Below are 18,864 nucleotides of genomic sequence, written 5' to 3' on the forward strand. Positions count from 1 at the left end.
CTGTGGTACATGACTGGCATTCTTATTATCTACAGCCCTAATTTATGAGCTACTAAAATATGGAATTTCATCTGCCAGTACAGCTGTCAAGTCCCTCTATATCATGCAGTTTACACTGCACACATACCAAGTCTTCATCCTAGAAAGAAGCCTGGGTTCTTAATTAAGGACCAAATCATAAGAACTGCCAACAGCCACACTGAAATCTCATTTTTATCTGAAATGACACACTAAACCAATGAACTGTTGATAAAAGCTTTATTTTTTTTTTTCCAATGGAAAGCAGGTAAACTCAAAAAAATAATTTAGTCAGTGAGTAGTTTTTCTGTAAGCATCAGCAAAGAGTTTACTTCTTATTAAAAGGGCTATACAAATAGTAATTTAAAAAGATGTTAATTCAAAGTCATCAAAAAGGGGGGAAATGACCTTGGATTGGTTTCATATGAATCCCATTTGGGCTTTGCTATTTTTCTGTGACAAGTACGGATATGGGTTACCAATACAAACCCAGGAACAGCTCTATGGGCAACAAATTCCTCCTTTCTTTGGAAGTTGATTGTGTAGAGATGCTAACACAGAGCAACTTATGCAAAAATATTTGTTTTTAAAAAGTCTTCTGGCTGTTGACCTTCATGCCCCAACATCAGAGGCTGTAGCTGGGTATCTGTAGCAATACAGTTTGTTGTCTGCTCCTCCACTCAGTAACAACTGATGAGAGAAGAAAACTGATTAATATCAGAACTAAGCAAAATAAGTGCACAAGAGTTAAGGACTCAATTTTTCTTTCCTTTATAAAAGGTAGTAATGAATAATGAACTGTTAATGCATGACTAAAACCTGGAATCAAAGTGCAGAAGCAACTTTGTCTCTTACGATCCTCTTAAAATTGTAGAAGTTCTGCAGGAAAGTCGCCAAAGCTTTTCCTGACTTTTACAGTGAACAGGAGCCACACTGAGCATCTTGGAACATTCACAGAATGAGGGTTTTTGGTAATTTCAAGTATGTGTGCACTCCTACAGTAGCAGAACAGCTTGCTTTAAAGGATTATACAGTTTCCCCCATCTGCCACGCCCCGGCTTTACTTCATGCTGCTGCTTTAGTCCCAATAGCAGAAGACTACCTTGGAACATGTGTTTGCTGAGAAAGGTGCAGTGCTGTTCTCACCCCTCCTTGTTTGCAATATCACTATAATGCTCAGTTAAAGCCACAGAGCTTCTGCTCCCACCATTCCCTTTTGCAGAGTGTGGGGATATGCTGCAGTGCCTGTGACACCACCACCCAAACATCAAACACAACTACAACTGCCTGTTCTCTTCTGGCTTTAAGCATAAGGAAGTAACAGCCCATGACTGCTTTTAGCTTTTTTCCTAAACACCATGTGTATAAATCAAGTAACTTGCTCTTCAGATTCTTACCCCTGCTTCTGTCCAGTCCACACACAAAACCTTGTCTTCATGAGCTGCCAAGTCATACAGAGGAGCTTTGCAACTAGTGAAAAACAGGTTTGAAGTTACGTGAGCAATCACAAACAACTGGTCCCAGGGAGAAATGCTATCCCAATCAAACAGATGTGACCAGGCAGTTAAAACACTGAGAGAAAGTTCAGACATTGACCATCTGTGATACTTCCTCTGCTTTCCCCAGAGCCAATCACATTAATATTAGCCTCTCCTCCATTCCCAGAGAGAAAAGCAGCAACATTTTTCATCTGCTTGTAAACATCTTCAAGACTGAAATTCAATCAGTTGTTAGGAAGAATTTATGATAGCTTCCTTCTTCCATGTGTAGATGCTGCTCAACAGCATGTTTTTCAGCCCTGTGGTAGACTACAAGTATTTTTCTCCCTTTTATTCTATGGTTGACTTCCAAAACCTAGAAGGTTTTGACAAATGCCACAGGTGTTTCCACTGAATGTCTCTGACAGCTTCTGCTATTCATGATGGGTAGCTCACCCTGTAAGCTTACATGCCTTTGAACAGCAACAAATATAGGCTTATTTTACCTCCTTGTGTCCCAAAGCTTCACAATGTTGTCCAGAGAACCAGAGATCAGCTGATGCTCGTGGGTAGGTGACCACTTCACAGATGTCACCCAGCCTGTGTGAGAAGTCAGAGACAGGAGAACCAAGGAGCCATCTGAATAGAAAGAGGAAAAAACAGATGTCAGCAGATGCTGAAACCAGCACTTTGAAGATGTGTAGAAAAGCAGTGTGAATGTAAGTTAAGTGTTAATTGAACTTTATTTAAAGTGAACAAAAATGTAAGCCACACAAGTTCTGGGGAAGGAAAAAACCCAAAGAAACAAACCTAACTGAACAAAAGAGAAACTAACCTAAAACCCCTTAAAATGTATTTTCCTGTTACTAAACTTCCTTTTCAAAGATTTTTTTTCTTTAAAGCAAACAAAAAAAAAAAGCTTTCATTAACAACATATAACATCCTAGTAGACGTTGAATTAGATTTACAGAAGTTAAACAAGTAAATTTTATTTACTACTTGTGGCCTTCCAGTACCTGAACAGAGCCTACAAGAAATATGTGTTCAAGACCAGGTTGGGTGGGGCTCTGAGCAATCTGCTCTGGTGGAAGGAGTCCCTGCCCAGGACAGGAGGGTTGGAACTTTAATAAAAGTCCCCAAATGAACTGGTTTCAAATAGAGGGACCAGAAAAGTTTGTGAAATGTTTCTTGACAGGACAAAGTTCTGATTTTGAAGAACATCCTTGAGACTGTGCAGGTTTAAGCTCACCTTTGCTGCGAGGATCCCACAGCCTGATGTGTCTGTCAGTGCTCCCTGATGCAAGACGTCGACACAGGGGTGAGTAGGACACAGAATTAAACACTTTGTTTCCTGTCTGTCAGTAAAGAAAGTAATAATTTTAATACAGCTAATATTTTATACAGTTTTTTCTTTGAGTTGGACTTCAGCTGAACCTACAGCTAGAGTATAATGATCTCACCAAAGTTGATTTGAGATCTCCAGTCTCAGCATCCCAGAGTTTAATAGTGTGGTCCCATGATGCACTGCAAATTTCTTCAGCATCTGACCACAGCACAGAGGAGATGGCTTCTGTGTGGCCAGAGAGGGTTGCCAGGGGAGTCTAAAATTTAATAGTGACAGATTGAATAAGTTATTAAAAAAATCTATTATTTCAACAAATAAAAAAGTCTGATTATTATTAAAAGTCTGAGACATACCAGCAGAAGCTTTAAAGTCACCTTTAGCAAAGAGAAATTATTTTTTGGGGCTACACTTCTAAAGAAAAATCCTGATCAAACCCAGAGCTCATGTTACCCTTGTTAATCCCAGCTGTTCAGTTTTCTGCTTTTTCCGTGGTCTGTTTGCTGCTTCTTCCATTTCATCCTCTTCATCTGTAGGTACTGGGACAAAAGAGAGGCAGACTTGAGCTACAGGGTTTTTTTAGTTCCCATCTCCATGTAAATAATTAAGCAAATTCCCATATTTACGGTGCCTACAATCACCATGCAGGTGATAACAGGATCTGAAATTGTATCATTAACCTAACCAGTAACTCAGCATAGTGATGTACAGCATTACAAATTTGCATCTTACCTGCAGACCAGATCTTTAACATCTTATCCCAGGATCCACTGCAGAACTGTATGAACAGAAACATTTTGTTAAATGTTGATCCGCATAGACCTTGGAAAATAACCAATGGGTTATAACACACAAATAACAGTGCTGGGCCCCTAAAATTCCCCCCAAAAATGTTTGGCATACATCAAATTATTCTTTTTACTTTCTTTGTAGGAAAAATATCTACAAAATACCTATTCCCTTCAGCACCAAGAAATTTGACTTTAACCTATCTGATATTGAGTGAAGCTGGAAGCAACGACTCCACCTTTGGTGGGAGACTGCTCGTAACTGTTGAATTCCTGGGTGAAGGGAAAGAACCTCTTTTCCACCTGCTTATTCCAAGAACTCTGGAAATGTTTTTCCCACCAAAACCACCATGAAAATTTAGTTCAAATTTGAAAACAGCACAAAATTCTCATGCATTTAAAGTACACTTTAAAAATTAACTTGTTTTCTAAACTAATGATTTAGTGATTCTATGGCTTAGTACTGATGTAACATTCCTAATTCTCAATAACCACCACTTATAACAAAATTGGAAAATCGTGTGCCATAAAATCATGATGGTGAATACCCATGGAAGGAGAAATCAGGATTTTTGAGGTGCAGGCTGCTAAATCCCAAAACAGAAAGGATTCTTTCCAGAAGTCACTCACTTTGGTTCTCGTACAATCAACAGCCACAGACTCGACACTGCCAGCGTGTCCCCTGCAGCAGTGAAGGGCTTTCACTTTGTTCTTCTCCACATTCCATTCCCAGAGCAGGACAGTCTGGTCCATGGAAGCACTGAGTAACAGGCATGATAAACTATCTGAGGAACAAAAAAGTTACACTCACACCCAACTCAGCTTTTCAAAGTCTTTGTAATAACTATTCTAATCCTGGGAGAAACAGCAGATAGACAGAAACTCATATGTGGTTCAGTTTACATCATGTTACCTTGCAAGTACAATTAATATACAATCAATGTAACTACATATACACCAGTATTTGCTAATGAAGACTGCAAGGTGGATATACAACAATCATCTTAAAGTAACTATATTTATTATTGTCAAATGACTATTTTATGCACACCATGACTTTATTTCTTACACCACAGACAGAGATTGAAATAATTACATTGAGATAATTAAATATTCATAGTTAAGGAATGCTAATGTTTCTCCCCCAGTACATCAAACTACTACTCTTCCCCTGCTATATGTACTGACCTTGCTTCACCCACGCCACATCCTTCACTACCTCTGTGTGCCCAGCTACTGTCATGATGGATTTTCCTTCCACAGACCAGATCCGAGCAGTCTGATCGTAGCAGCCAGTTAATATCCTGTAAGGTACAGCATTGGAAACATTGTATTTAAGACCAACAGATGTTTTAATGAAATTAAGCCTCAACCCTAAACTTGGAAAACTATTAGCACAGTAAATGGTCTGAAAGAAATAGTTTGAAAGAGGAAAAAATATATTTTTGCTACAGAGCTAAGCTTCATTAAAGCCTTGCAATTGGGAGGCCAAGAGTACAGGCTAGAAAGACAAGCAGTGAGAGTACTGCATGTCCTGGCTGATGGCACTTAAGATCCCTTATACAATTTATATAATTCAAATCTTAATTTTTAGTATGTTGCCAGAGGTTCCCAAAGCATTTTCAAATCCCTGTTTAAAATATGAACATTACCTAGTTGATTGGAAAATGAAAGTGAAAATACAGTAGAAAAAGGCAATTATGCCTCTTTAGCTTTTTTTGGTAAAATCTCTGCAGAAAGGTATGCTATTCTCTTGTTGCTAACAGGTGTCACATTGGAAGTCAAGGGCCTAAGCAAAAAAGAGATGAGGAAAACTTGCTTTCCTTTGAGAAAAAGGATACTAAACAGCATTTGTTTCATTCCTTTGTATCTCAATTTCAGTCTCTAGCTGTTTTCTACCTGTGTTAAAGTCACTATCGTGTAGTAACATGTCAGTGAAACCAGTGAACTGGTTAAAAAAGCAAGTAGTTGACTGACTTGCCAGGTTAAAAAAAAAAAAAACCAACAAACTAAAGAGGGAAAAAAACTACCCAAGGGATTACAAAAAAGAGAATACTGCTGCTCTGTTTGATACCATGGAGGAACATGAATAAGCAAGACAAAACTTAGAATTGGCTTGGTGTAGTACCATTCTTCAGTGGCTTGAACAGAACTGATCCAGTCATCATGGAAGATGCATTCTTCTGGCTGAGGGGCCATGTATTTCTCCACATACTCTATTTCCACCACTTCTTCCTGAGCTCACAGACAAAATACTTATTTAGTGAAGTGTGGCACAAATATACAATTTTATTGAGCAAAGGTCTTGGTATCCAAGTCCTTCACCACACCAGTAGAACCGAAGTATTTAGAAAAAAAGTGTGAATTACATTGCTTTTCATATTTTTTATCAAATTACTACTAACAGCTGGAAGCGAAAGCAAGTGATTTCACTCTTCCTACATTCCTTTTCTTCTATATTTACTAATACAAAGCCGGTGTCTTAAACACTTCACAACATATTCAAGAGGTAATATTAAAACATCCCCATTATCCCCCACCATAAGAGACAAAAATGTATTAAGGATGAACTGAGTAAGAGAAGAATTTCCCCTCTGAGCTATACATGGACAACACAGTAGGTAACATTCCTTGCACTGCTCTTTCTGGAGTCTCTAAGCACTGCCATTCAAAATGGATTTAAAAATATAGGGAATTCTCCTGGCAAAGTCAGAAAATAAATGAAACTGAGCAAGGAAATCAACCCAGCTGACAGTGTAGTATCTAAATCAGATTGAAGTAAATTGGCTAAGTCTGTTCTACTGTCCAAGAAGGGAAGACACTGAGTATGACTTACTGTGGAAATATTTTCCATTTCCATGTGTGTGACCAGCGGCAATCGCAAGAACTGGCCATTGATAAGGAAGTCAAATTCCACATACTTGTGATCCTCTGAAACAAAGTGGAAAAAACCAATGTTCAGGTGTCACTATTCATTTGATACCATCAAGAATGGCATCACTTTGTGACTGGTCCAGAAAAATGGAGCCAGGAAGAGTTTAAAAAAGACCCAAACATGATAAACAACCCCCCAAAACCCCAACACAAATGACAACAAGAATAAAAAACCCAACCAATTAGTTTCTTTTTCCAGTTTTAAGTGGGCAGCCCATTACTTCCACAGGATTTAAGTCAAGAGGAAGGAAAATTTGCTGTTGGGGTTCAAAGAGTTGTTTGCCTCTTATTTTGATTTCTCTGTAACTATGTGTGATCAAATCCCAGCGGTGCTTCCTGACTGTTCTGTATGGATCTTGCCACTTGTTACCACCAGCTAGAGCCCTGCATTTCTGGCAGCAGCAGGAAAATCCTAAGGATTTTTGGTTCGTATTTCTCCCTTTGTAATGGCATAAATGACAAAGGCTCTGCATTTTGGCAGAGGCACAGCACTAGCTTTCTGTTCAAGATTTGTTTGCAATGTCATGGGTCAAAAGCAATTTGTAGAATTTCAAGAAGCAAGGTATAATACCACTGGCCCAGTTTCTCATAGAAAATGGGATTTTCCAACAACATAGACAAGTTAAGCTTTCAAGTCAGTCGGCCCATTTCAGCACTGACAGAATAGCTGAGGTTTTTTCAAAGGCTGTTATAAACACCACACCTCTGGTTTCATTAGTTCTCGAGCCTGGTTTTGGGCAACACTCCCACTGCCATGTGTGGCAGCCCGGCCTGTGGCCTTCGGTCCCTTTCCCCGGGGCTGCCCAGCAGCGTTTCAGACCCAGCGGGGGCAGGGCCGGCCGGCCACACGAGGGCTCCGGGGCCGCCCCGCCGCACCTACCGTGCGCTGCCGCCAGCAGCTTGTTGATGAGCTGGCTGAGGTCGGGGGTCTCGGAGGTCGCGGGCACCGAGAAGGGCACATCCTCCACGGCGAACCTGCGGGCACAGCGCTCCGTTACCGCCTCCGCGTCACCCTCTCCCGGACCCACCCCCGGCCCGGGAGGGGAGGCCGCTCACCTGCGGTTCTCGGTGCGGAACCGCGCCGTGAGCTGCGCCATCGCTGCTGCCGCCGCTGCCGGCACCGAGCACGTGTCGCGGCGCGCCCGGGCCGAGCCCCCGCGGGACCGCGCACCGCCCGCGTGCCGCGCGCCCGCCGCGCTCCCGAGAGGCCGCGCGCCGCCGCCTTCCCGGCGCCCCCCGCGCGCCCCCGCCCCGCTCCGCGCTGAGGGCGGGCGCGCGTGCGCGGAGCGGAGGCGCGCATGGCGGCGGGGCTGCGGGAGCCGAGCCCAGGTGGAGTAACGCGCCTCCTCCGGGCATCTCCCCCGGGCCGCCGCGACGGGGCCCGGCCGGCGCCTTCCGCCGCGGGGCTGCGGTGCCGCGGGGCGCGGCGGGCGCGGGCTGAGGCGCCGTCCGCGCTGCTGAGGGCTGCGGCGCGGGGCCGCGGTGCGGGTCCCCGGCAGGTGCGGAGCGGCTCCCGTGCCGGGCCGGGCAGCGCCCCGTGTGGCGCCCGGGGTCTCTGGAGTGGTGGTCTCCGCTTGGAGTCACTCGGGTTGTGTTTCTCTGCGTGTCGAGCGACACACCCACAATAAACTGCCTACTAGGAGTAATAAACCAACGCGCGGTGGACTTTAAAAGAGGCTGTAAGTGAGTTTGATGCTTTGGGAGAACGCTGCTTGTGTGAGGACGTGCTGTGTGCTTGGCGTTGTGCGTAAATTTTTTTTTCCCCCGCACCTTTTTGACAGTCCTTCGTGCCTCTGGGGACCGGCTGGGGTTTCCTGGAGCGGGCTCGGGTTTCGGAGGCTCCGCTTGTTGGAGCGGGCGGGTGTGGAGTGTTTGCTGTTTCGTGAGACTCTGAAATCGCATCTGTTTCTTAAGCATACCTCAAAGACTTAGCGTTGTTTGTCAGCGAAATTGACACAGGTGCATTTTCCAGTTACTGGTGTTGTCTACAAAAAAACTGACTTGAGGAACCTTTTAAGTGTGAGTCCCCAGATCTTCTGTGTATTCTTAATATAATCTGCCTCATCTTCCGTGACAGAGATAATGCTAAATCTCAACCCTGGTACAAGTTGACAAAGTTAATTGTAACTTCTTTACTGGGGAGTATCAGTATGTCCTAATTTTCTCCCTGCTATGTTTTACTGTAATTCAGTTTGTGAATTTGTGCCTCTCTGAATAGTTGTTGGGAAGTGCCCTTAGAGGGAGCTTTTTCAGACAGCCTATTTGGATTGCTGTAAGCTATGCAGTTATCTGAAATTTTCCTATAAAACCTCTGCAACATTTTGCAGAAACCCCAGAAGCGATTGATGGTGAGCCATTCAACTGTCTGTATTTTGTGTTAAGTATAACCAACACCCTGCATGCAGTGCTCATGATGGTTGTCGTGTTTGCCTGTGCTAGCGGTTTCTCTGGCTGCTTGCTGTCTTTGTAGAAGTGAAACAAGGACAACAATGGCCCTCGATTCCATTTATTTGAGAAAAGCGTTTCCCAGATGGAAGCAGGGTGGAGGAAATAGACCGGTGGCGTTGGAACACACTAACCCGTGTGTTGGAGATGGCCCTGGAGTGCTGGACTCGGGAGGCAGCCTATGAGGTGGTGGGGTGGAGTTGTGTTAAGGCTAAAGCTGAGGCATAGGGAGCTGCCTGTGTCTTTGGGGATGCAGCTCTTGTTCCCATTGTACACTAACACCAAACTTCCCCATTTCTCCTTCAGCTGACTGTTAAATGTGTGATACAGTGGTGTTACAGTGGGAATTTCTGTGGTGCTCACTTAATGTTTATGAAGAGATACTTAAGTGTTACTTACACATTCATGACAAAATATCTCTACATTTGCATAAACATACAGGATTTAACTCTCCTGTGTGGGGAATTGGTCAGCAATATTTATACAACCATAAGATCTATTAACTGTGTATATACTTGTACACCTCTGCAGAAGCATATTTCTTTAAGACAAAAAAATAATAATCTTTGTTTGTGGTTGCACACAAGCACTTAGGTTAATGAAACCTGGATGGTTAAACCATGAAGTTGATTTTCCAAGTGATGTTTGTGCCAGTGCTTTGCCTGGGTTACAACAGTGATTGGATAAAATCATGGGGCAAAACTGTACCACGGGGCTTATTTTAAACACAAATATATAACTTAGGTAAGTATTTCTGGGCTGCTGCATAAGTATTACTGTTTAGCCTACTGCTGCATTTTTTTCCCCTGAGCTTTGTTAGATAGAGGATATTGGGCTGTCTGGGTCATTGGTCCCCATGAGCTGTCCTTGTGTCCTTCCACCATGTTCAGAATACATTTCATCAGTATCTCTGGAACAAACTCAGTTTATCTCAAAGAACTGAATGTGCTGCTTTTGCAAAACTGCCATCTCTTCTTTACATCTTTGAACTGAGAGGAAATTGTTGAGTGGTGATGAAATCTAGTTTTCTGGGTTTGCTTTTTTTTTTAATTGCTGCTAAGATGCTTCAGACATTGTAACTGAAACATCTTATAATTGTTCTCAGGTCCAAAGCTCAAAAATATTTGGAAAACATGAGGTAACTTCCTTTGGAACTTGGTCTGGAGTGTCATCACTTGAAAATTGAATGGAAAAATAAATCTGCTTTAGATTAAAGTATTAATATATTGAGTATATGAGCAGCTTAACTTCTCAATGTTGTTTGTATCAGCAGGATGCTTTGTTCAGCTTCAAAAGCCAAGGAGATGTGGATTTACTTTGTCTGTGTCCTTTATACCTTTGCAAAGCAGAATAAGTCTGTGCTTTAAGAGTTGTACAGTTCTTTTGAAGTTACTCTCTGGCCTGTTGCAGTCTCCTTACAAAAGCTGTAAACAGTTGAAATACCACAGCTAAGAGGGTCCATCTTGAGGAATTTACTTGCGTGGTGTGGTGAAGAAGATACAGCTGGTAGGAGTCATGTGCTAATATAATGCAGCTTGCCTTTAAAATAAATACTGAAGGGAAAAATCGTGACTCCCCTTCTCCCTCCTTAACCCAAACTACAGGAGTTTTCTTCTATTCAGTTGGGTATGTTTTGCCTGTAGTCTTATATATGTACTCTTGCTAGGTAGGGGCCAAGTTAATTTTCATTTTGTCCTGTTGCTTGTGAGTGTTTGGGAGTAGTTGCTGCTTTAAAGGGTGTGCATGAGAGCTTTATCCTGTACATGTGACAATTCACTGTTCAATATTACCTGTCTGTTTGAAGGTTTGTAATGGGCAACTGAGTATCTTGAAGCTTTCTTTGGGATAGGAGATGGATCTATGAAATGCTGGGAGCTCTGGTTTTTTGTCTTCTACCACGTGATTAATGCCAAATTTTGTTTTACGTATCTGGTGCTTTTTTCCTGCTGAAAGCGTACCACTGTAGACTAAAAATAGTAATTTTATTTCACTTAGATGCTGTCTTATAAGCCATTAAAACCAATCTATTTACTTCAAGATGCCTGCATGACAGAGTTGCATAATGCAAATTCTGTCTGGTGATAATGGAAGAAGGTGACTAATGTATTTATAAAGCACTGCTGGCATGTGCTTAAATATCAAGTGTTCTCTAGTTGTGTGTGGTTGTTGGTTCAGTGCTTTTGGACATATTCAGATGAAAATGGTGGGAGGGTGTATGCGTGTTTTGTATCTGTGTATGCAATGACAAATCAAGCAAATTGTCTCATATAAAAGGCTTAGCTGTACTGGAGCAACACACTGAAATTTTTCTGCAGTGAGTGATAGTGGTAAGTAGGCAATTTGTAAGACCTAAAGACAACGCTTGCTCAAATCTCAGTCAAGAGGCTAAAATGAACTTTTATAACCTTTTCAGGTCACCTTGTAATGGAACAAAGTGGAGCTGACCATGATACTGCTATGGAAGGATCTAACCATTTGTTCATAGGCAGCTGTAATGGTACAGGAGAGTCCGAAACAAATGGTCAGGTGGTTTTTCAGGTGAGGTATGGATGCTTTGTCCTTGTAGATGCTTCCTTTACATCCACTCTGATGAGTTCAAAATATGCTGTTTCATCAAAGCAGGTTTTTTTCTTGCCTTTAGAGTAATACATCTTGTCTTTTAGGAATGTAAATCCTTCCCTTTGGAGTCCTGTGCCATTCAATTTTGAACTGATGAATATCCAGATGTTACATGTAATGACAACCTTTAATAATGATGTCCTGCTAAAGTTTTATTTTGTTAGCCCTTTAAAAAAAGAATACTTTATGACATGCATTGGAGTAGGAGAGGTTCAGAACAGGTGAAAATGTGGTGGCATTGCTTAGTGACTAAATGTGACAAATAGAAGAGTCCAGGGACACAGGACACCTGTGTATTTATTGAGGGAAAGGAGTCTTGCATGTATTTTTTATCAGATATTGCCAGATCTTATTTGAGGGGGTTTCTGTGCATGAATGCTCTTTTGCAGAATGTTCTTCTAACATAAAATGTCATTCAAATAGTGATTTACTTGTGCTTGTGGTCTCTGCACAATGTCTTTAAAACAACACGTGCCATGTGTTTGTTGCTGCTTTTTTGTTGTAGTTCACAGTAGGCAGTTTCAGCAAAGAAGATTTATACCTGCAGTATTTTTGATGAGTTTGTTTAGATAAGTTCTGGTTTTTATATAAAATTTAGAAATATTTTTCCTCATTCTTTGATTTGTAGTGGATTAATTTTTGTCACAAAAACAGCAGAGTTGTTTGTGCAGTTGCTGCAAGAGGTACAACAAATTGCCGCCCTTCTTTCATTGGCCAAATGACAGCTTGACATGCTATTGTACTTAAGGACTGCCTATTTTTCCATTATTTTTGCATGCTTAATGTTTGTCTTGTCAGAGTTTCAAGTATTTGTACCTACACACTTAAATATAATGAAAATGGGATGTACTCTTAAGACTTCAGTTCTGCAGACTTGATGAAGATACACTATTTTTAAAATATTTTGAGAATCTGATTCATGGCCTTGAATTAGAGGCTGTGTTGCTTGTGTTTCTTCTGGGATAAACAATTTTAAAAGTGTGTAGAGATTTTTTTTCTTCATAGCTAAGTACATTTATAGAAATGCCAAGTGGAATAGTATCTAGGATTTCTTCTGAAGTCAAATCAAGTTGGTGAATATTTTACATTTTTGATTTTAGTGTTAGTCTTCTCGGTTTCTGGGCAGACTTAAGATGTTTTAAAGTGGTTTTGGGAAGCAGATTTTAAGCAAAAGAGATTTTCTTTTGCCTTAGTAGAGAGACTTTGTTCTAGGAAGCAGGAGTATGAATACTTTTTCAGCATGGAAATAGAAAACAAAAGTGGAACTGCTAGTGTTAGTCTCTTGATCCAGAAGGACAAGAGCTCCTCTGAGTATGCAGTATAGCACACTGGTTTTAAATGTTCTTTTCTCTTGTTTTGTTTTGTTTTTTTCTTCCTAGAAGTTGCTACTCAAAGTACATTTTACTGTTTTTCCTCTGTGAAAGCAACTAACGTGCATGGATTCCAGGGATCCATTGTTTGGCCAGAGCCACTCTCCCCCAGCCCTGCCCATCACAGGTTCCCTCTCGGGCAGTCCTCCAGCATCGGCCGTGCCGGCGCGGCCGCGGTCGCACTCAGCAGAGGAGTTCCACCTGGCAGAGCAGCCCAGGCAGCCCCTGTGCGAGCTGCAGCCCCTGGGAGGGGCTGGTGCGCCCATGGTAAGTGTGTCTGCACACGGCTGGGGCTGTGCTCGCAGGTCAGGGAGCTCTTTGAAGAGCTCTCTTAGGTGGTGGTTTGGTGTAGCAGCAGCTGATTCCGACTTTATCTCTAGCAACAAGGTGGAGCTTTTCAGTGGTACAGTTCATGCTCCAGTTGCCCTTCTTCAGGTAGGCAAATCCTGTCTGCAGCCCTTACTAATTCTATTAAACAACAAATGTGTTTTGTTAGTATCCAGCCGGGATGCTGTAGTGTGACAGGGTCTTGTATTTCTACTGCTGCTGCTTTCTGTGTATTCCCTGGATGAATCTCTCTGTGTTTTTTTGGTGGAATCAGAACATTAGCTGTAAGCTAAGTCATTGTGTCTCACCTTTCACCCAGTCCTCAATTAATTTTCTTAAAATGCTGCTTTGTAATTTCTAACATCTATTTTGTAAAAAAGATAACTCTCTCACCCAGAGTCCTTTGTAATTATGAGTAAATATAGTTGTTCAAGTTTTTCAGAATCATGGTAATTTAATTTGTATTGGTTTTTTTTAAGCCCTGGAGCTTTTCTTCTCTTTGCTTTTGCATGAAATGCTGCCCATGGAGGTCAATTTCTTAGAAGTAAAGGTCACAATTTTAATGTTATTATTAGTTCTGCTAGTCCATTAATGGAGTTACAGTGAATCCAACTATGAATGGCTTTCAGGTGTTTGATAGTTTTAATAACAGAGTTGTCTGTTTCAAATAAATGTGTCATTCATTGTAGAATCAGGTAAAGTAGTGGGATTTTTTTATTTCCTTAATTAAAGGCCTATTTTAAAAGGGGAAAGTAATTTTTAGAAAGTGACGAAAAAAAGACAATTTTCTTATTATGTAAAGTCAAGTAAATAGACAGGTCCTAACTCTAAGCAAAATATTTCCTTATTCTGGTAATAATCAAACCCAGTCATGCTGCATGATCACCATACAAACTAGAGCCATTCATGCTTGTGTGTGTCTGCCTTACAGATGATTGTTGCCAGCCAGTCAGAAAATGGACAGGTGCTGCATGTCATTCCTTCTGCCCAGCCAGGAGTGACCCAAGTGATTATCCCTCCAGGTCAGCTTCTGGATGTGACCAGCTCGCAGGGTGAGTTTAACCTGTGGGACTTGAGAGTTTGTGCTCCTGTGACTAAGCTCATCCTCCATTTTTAAGCACCTTATTTCCTTTGCTTAGTCAGTTATAAGACAAATTACGTACTGAATCTGCTTTCTGATTGTCTGTCTGGTGCCTCACACACCAGATTTTCTGCTGGGCAAAAGCCTTATGAAAGCTTATGAGAGCTATTATGCCTCCTTTCTGAAGGGTATGTGATGGGTAGATTGACATACCAAGCAGAGTTCTTTCTTGCTTTATTTCCCTTATAAGGATATTTGTGCTCTCAGCTGTACTATCAGCTTCAAATTTTCAGTATTTGTTTACTTCATTGTGAATGAAGTAGTTAATTCCTGTAGTGCAGACAGGCTGGGAAGAACATTAAATCTTCTGTTCCAGAGATCACTGGTGATGATGCATTTTCTGTGAAGCCAGGAATGAATCACATAGAAATTCAATTTCCAGTCAAGGAAAATGGGATGTAACTTTCCATTCATTGGAATGTGTTAGTTGTCAGATTTTAAGCAGGTGCTGAGATACACAACTAGAAGTGCAAATTTTAAGTTTTTCTCTAGAAAATGGACATTATCCATTCTCTCTAGAAAATGGACATACTGAAATCTGAAAGCATTGATTATTTATCTGCAATCTAGTTTGCATTCACAGAGTGAGGCTGAGAATGAGGTGGTCACATTTTGTTAAACTCTCAAATGTTTTTTAAACTGTTTTTTCATTCTCTCTATAAAATTATCAAGATTTGAGCACTGGTTAAGTATTCCTGTGGAATGATAGCTCAGAGTAAGAATAGAGTCCTGGTGCTGGGTGGATAGAAGAAAGATTTGGAATTCAAACCGTGATTTAGCCCTTTTCACTTAGGGTTCAATATGGTTTTCTGACCTTGCATTTAAAGACTTGTTCCTACCCTAATGCTCAACCTTCCTCTCCAGCTTTAGCAGAGGTAAGACCAGGTTTGGTTACAGCAGAATCTTCCATTACTTCAAAGCTGACTGGGAGCCTTTAGTTACAAAATAGTTACTGCTACTCTTTGTAAGCACTAAGTTATAATACTAAATAGTAATTTTGCATTTCCATTATTCATTCAACATGGGGCTTGATGTCATAGTATTTGAATACATGTTCTACAGCAGTGCTACAGGTGTCATTTGTGGGGGTTTTTTGTTTTGTTTTGTTTTTTTCTAGAGACTCTGTGTAAAAGAATTGTACTGATTTGGTCATTAATAGACAGTTGGGGAGATTTGTCAGCAGTTTACTGTGGAGGAGAATGGCCTATCAGTTCCTGAGTTTCACTTGTCTGCACATAGGTGGTTATGCATGGAATGGTGCAGACTTGAGAGTAGCCTGCTCTACTGCCTGTAGTGTCTGTAGTGTCTTAAGGGCACATCTCTGTAGGAGGAACCAGTGCTTTGAGCCAGAGTGGTGTTAATCCAAGTGCACACTTAGGAATCTTCTTATGGAGCTTTGTGTGGATCCATTTCTCTAGTGTGTCAATAGCTTACCACTCTCCCTGGATGAGGAAAAGAAGCTTTCATAACTGAAGGGCAAAAATCCCTCATCTAAAGAGACTTCGTGTGTTTATGTTGAGACCAAAATATTGAATGTCTGCTTTCACAGTTTTCCATTATGTTTTTGTTTAACTGTACACACAGACTTCAATCTAAGAGCAATTTTTGGCTTGTAGATTTCTCCCCATTACCAAGAAAGGCTAAAACATTTGTTCTAACAGCATGTCAGATTCAATTACAAGAGGCCTGTTTTTCTTGTTTAAGTGTTCTTTTCTAAGTACAAAGCAGTATCATTGCCTCATTTTTTCCTTGTTTTAAAAGCAACTAGTATGTGACTTGCAGCTGAACAAAATACTTGTGTAATCCTATATGGGTTCCTGGAAGCAGAGTAATTTGCAAGTTGTTCTGATTATTTGCCTTGTTGTGGAAGGATTCATAAGCAGTAGCACAATTACCAAAGTCATGAAATATAAGCAGCTTGTATCAAGTGTATCTTAATATGTGTGCTGGGAGTTTGAGGACTGATTCACAACTATTAGGCTACCTTCTTTTCTAACTTCTTTTATAAATCTTCTTTCCTATGTCAAAAGACTTGCTTTAACAACACACAGAGTTTAATCATAGCTTGTTTTTCCCCATTCTACATTCAGTTATTAACCAAGAGGCTGCTGGGTTTTTTTGTAAAGATATTTCAGAAGAGAAGTGTGGTGATGGGAACCTGCAGACTGTGGTGGTGGCTTCTATATCAGACAGTGCAAGCAGTTACATTCTACATCCACAGGCATCTCTCACCATATCTAAAAAACCAAGCACGAGGTAGGTCAGGGGTTAAAGGGATGAAAAATGACTTTGACCCATTGTTGGCACTACCTTTTATTCTTACAGTTTGTTTTTGCAATGGCTGTCACAAAATTGGAACAGAGGTTATGAACCCACTCAGTGTACTGAATGCTTGAAGGACTTGCATGTAGAAACCAGTGGGGTTTTTTAATACTTTTATTCACTGTAAATTATTTTAACAATGAAAAAGACTATGAAGAAAATGAACCACAGGTTTTTAAGGCATATTGGTAAAATATCCATAGTTTGATCATATGCTGTAGGGTTATACATAATACATTGATTTGATCTTGCCTGTAGTTTAGACTAAGCTGTTGCTTTTCTGAATGTCTATATAGACTTCTATGATTTTTTTTCAGGGTAGTGGAAGATTCTTTTCCCATCCCTCTTCAGCCATTGCCACTGAATACACCTGCATGGGCGCGCCGTCTCAGGAACTGTGAGGTGGGCCACAGAGAATTCTGACCTAATGTTTTATCATCCAGCTCTGAGATAGTGTCCCTATTCCTTGAAAGGAGTAATTCATAGCTGTAGAAATGTTCAAGCTTCCTGGTATATAGCACTGGTACTGTTAGCACAGTTAAACACATAAAGTGCTGTGAAATTCCTTTCTATTTTGAGAATTTTAGAATAATTGGCCATCAACAGCTCCTAAAGTAAAAGAAGTGCTGCTGAAAACCTGATACCTTGTAGTGCTGGGAAGAGGCATTTGCTGTTGACCAACAGTGCAAAATTTGCTGACTTCTGCAACTGTTCATGTGGTTTGTGTTACCACATAGCAATCAAAATCCATGTGATTGGCCAGTGTCAAGTCTGAGCTTAATGCACCCAAATATCAATATTTTACTAAGGATTCCTATTTTAGGAATGTCGCTGACGACTTTTTTTTTGTCCCAGCAAGTTAGGTTACTCTTTTGTTAAAAAATCATCTGTTTTTATGTTCTGTGATGTCTTTTGAACTAAACAGAACTCTTCCTTTTTTGCATATTGTTAGATATTTGCAGAACTGTCCTGGTGACTAGGATGCTATCAGCAGCTAGAATGCATCATAAATCTCTTTACAGGAAGGGAGGGGAGATGGGAAGTTCTTGAGATATCAGCTACCCCTTCCCCCTGCTTCTAGACTCTTCCTGATAGATGTTTATTTTACTTTCTCTTAATGTTTTTTGAAAGGAAAGCTCATATTCTATAGATGCCTAATCTCTTTAGATATCTCTACCACTTTTTTTTTTTTTCCTACTGACTTGGCCACTGATAACTAGAAGCTGCAGTTTGAGGGATCTAGAAATTTAATTTCTTTCTGTATCTGCTTAGAAAGAATTCTTAAATTAAGTATATCCGTCTATTCCTTTTGTGTTATGCCATTTATTTAGCACAAATGGTACCACTCTTACATCCACTCTTATGTCCATATAAATGTTAAGAAGTCAGAAAATTAATGGCACAAATTCCTCCATGGTGGAGATACAATTTTTGTAGAATCAGTTAGTTCATAAGGTTCACTGTGTTTTTAGCACTTTATGGTACATTCTTTCCTGTCTTAACATCTGAATGGCTTATCTGAATCATATGTTATTGGTATCATATTATCAGAGGACTTATCTGCTTTGTCTCTCTATGACAAGAAATTTCACCTGCTCTGTCTAAAATTCACAGCAGCATTTATAGAGAAGTTCTTATTTTTAAAGAAAAGGAAATATAAATAGTGTCTATTTGAATGTGTTCTGAGGACACAAACATCTCCCTCTGCTGTTCAGCAGAACTGTTGTCTGTATGCATTAATCCACCCTGATCCACAGGAGAGTGCTGGGTAGTATTGTGCCTTTTTTTGGGCACAGACTAGAGAAACTGGGGTTTTGAGGTGTCATTTGTCTTTCAGGTGTCAAAATGTTTTGTTACTAGTAACACAATTGAAGGATCCTACTGGAATTCGGAGATCCAGTTTGGAAAGATGCTGTTAGATGTGTAAGCTCACAACTCCACTCTTTCAGTTGTCTGCCAGGATTGAAACAAGCTTAAAACAGTGTTGTGGTCTCTGTGACTCACACAAGATGACAGCAGGTGAAGCCACTGCATTCCAAAGGACAGTGACTCCTTTGGCAGTTGGTACTGTGGGCAAACA

At 40.8% G+C, this 18,864-nt stretch overlaps 2 protein-coding genes across 7 annotated transcripts in view; one reads left to right on the top strand and one right to left on the bottom strand.

Moving 5' to 3' along the window:
* Positions 1–241: 241 nt before the first annotated feature.
* Positions 242–7,802, bottom strand: WDR12 (WD repeat domain 12). The gene is made up of 13 exons (XM_079311522.1): positions 7,617–7,802; positions 7,441–7,535; positions 6,463–6,557; positions 5,755–5,861; positions 4,815–4,930; positions 4,257–4,411; positions 3,571–3,616; positions 3,292–3,377; positions 2,957–3,097; positions 2,746–2,851; positions 2,003–2,135; positions 1,416–1,488; positions 242–708 (listed from the first exon to the last, which is right to left on the bottom strand). Exons 1-13 carry the CDS (start codon positions 7,655–7,657, stop codon positions 631–633), a joined length of 1,272 nt encoding a protein of 423 aa, XP_079167648.1. The 5' UTR covers positions 7,658–7,802; the 3' UTR covers positions 242–630.
* Positions 7,803–11,418: 3,616 nt separating this feature from the next.
* Positions 11,419–18,864, top strand: part of CARF (calcium responsive transcription factor) — a 31,839-nt gene continuing 24,393 nt past the window's right edge. For 5 of the 6 annotated variants that reach the window (XM_079311487.1, XM_079311485.1, XM_079311486.1 and 2 more), the window contains exons 1-5: positions 11,419–11,543; positions 13,004–13,261; positions 14,253–14,373; positions 16,589–16,718; positions 17,102–17,186. In XM_079311487.1, the coding sequence (XP_079167613.1) occupies positions 13,061–13,261; positions 14,253–14,373; positions 16,589–16,718; positions 17,102–17,186 (537 nt within the window). In that variant the 5' untranslated portion in view covers positions 11,419–11,543; positions 13,004–13,060. Of the gene's footprint in view, positions 11,544–13,003; positions 13,262–13,374; positions 13,430–14,252; positions 14,374–16,588; positions 16,719–17,101; positions 17,187–18,864 lie in introns of those variants that run through there. The other variant, XM_079311490.1, reaches the window with a different exon arrangement.

Source organism: Erithacus rubecula (assembly GCF_903797595.1).
Source record: "Erithacus rubecula genome assembly, chromosome: 8".
NCBI lineage: Eukaryota > Metazoa > Chordata > Aves > Passeriformes > Muscicapidae > Erithacus > Erithacus rubecula.

What these genes read in the sequence shown, in the direction of transcription:
- WDR12 (XM_079311522.1), bottom strand. Translation starts at nt 7,657, where the DNA reads ATGGCGCAGCTCACGGCGCGGTTCCGCACCGAGAACCGCAG. An exon ending in GCTGCTGGCGGCAGCGCACG is followed by an intron (nt 6,558 to 7,440) that starts GTAGGTGCGGCG and finishes ACTTTGTTTCAG; the next exon opens with AGGATCACAAGTATGTGGAA. An exon ending in GTGGGATCCTCGCAGCAAAG is followed by an intron (nt 2,136 to 2,745) that starts GTGAGCTTAAAC and finishes CTTTCTATTCAG; the next exon opens with ATGGCTCCTTGGTTCTCCTG.